Source organism: Nanorana parkeri, unplaced genomic scaffold, assembly GCF_000935625.1.
Source record: "Nanorana parkeri isolate BGI_ZX_2015 unplaced genomic scaffold, ASM93562v1 scaffold77, whole genome shotgun sequence".
NCBI classification, from domain to species: Eukaryota; Metazoa; Chordata; class Amphibia; order Anura; family Dicroglossidae; genus Nanorana; species Nanorana parkeri.
The window spans coordinates 1,986-2,452 of NW_017306345.1; the positions used below are offsets into that span (position 1 = coordinate 1,986).

The following is a 467-nucleotide window of genomic DNA, read 5'->3' on the forward strand; positions in this document are numbered from 1 at the left end:
TAATGTTCAATTTGTGTCCCCGGAGAGTCTCCTGCAGAAATGAGAACAGAAGCAGCTGCTCCACCAATCACCTTCCGCTACTCAGGAACTACAAGTTCCAGCGTGTCCATTGGCCCCTGGCTGTTACAACATTCATGGACTGGTAGTCCTCCAGAGTGCCCGGACCTCCCGCATCATCACGGCAGAGCTGCGTGTCAGGTTTAGGTCGGCCACGCTGGTCATGATTCTGGAAATGATCAGCATGCTGGAAAATCTTTGCTGTCCAGGAATATTTCTGAGACAGAAGTGTCGGGGGAGCACGCTGACTGCGGGAGAGGGCAATGAGGGTGAAGGGGGGGTTGTGTCGGTTGGTCGCTGATCGGAGAATGTCGGGTCTCTCGCTGTCTGTGGTCTGGTAGTCGGCGGTCAATGATTCAGATATAGAGGATTGAGCAATGTATGGAAGAGACGGGGCGAGGGCGCGGGGC

The 467-nt window shown here is 54.8% G+C and overlaps 1 protein-coding gene across 1 annotated transcript in view; it reads right to left on the reverse strand.

The window, feature by feature from the left end:
- Nucleotides 1–132: 132 nt before the first annotated feature.
- LOC108804861 (scavenger receptor cysteine-rich domain-containing group B protein-like) overlaps nt 133–467 on the reverse strand; it is a 21,657-nt gene continuing 21,322 nt past the window's right edge. Inside the window, exon 6 of the mRNA XM_018576770.1 lies at nt 133–305. Within this exon, the coding sequence (XP_018432272.1) occupies nt 133–305 (173 nt within the window). The remainder of the gene's footprint in view (nt 306–467) is intronic.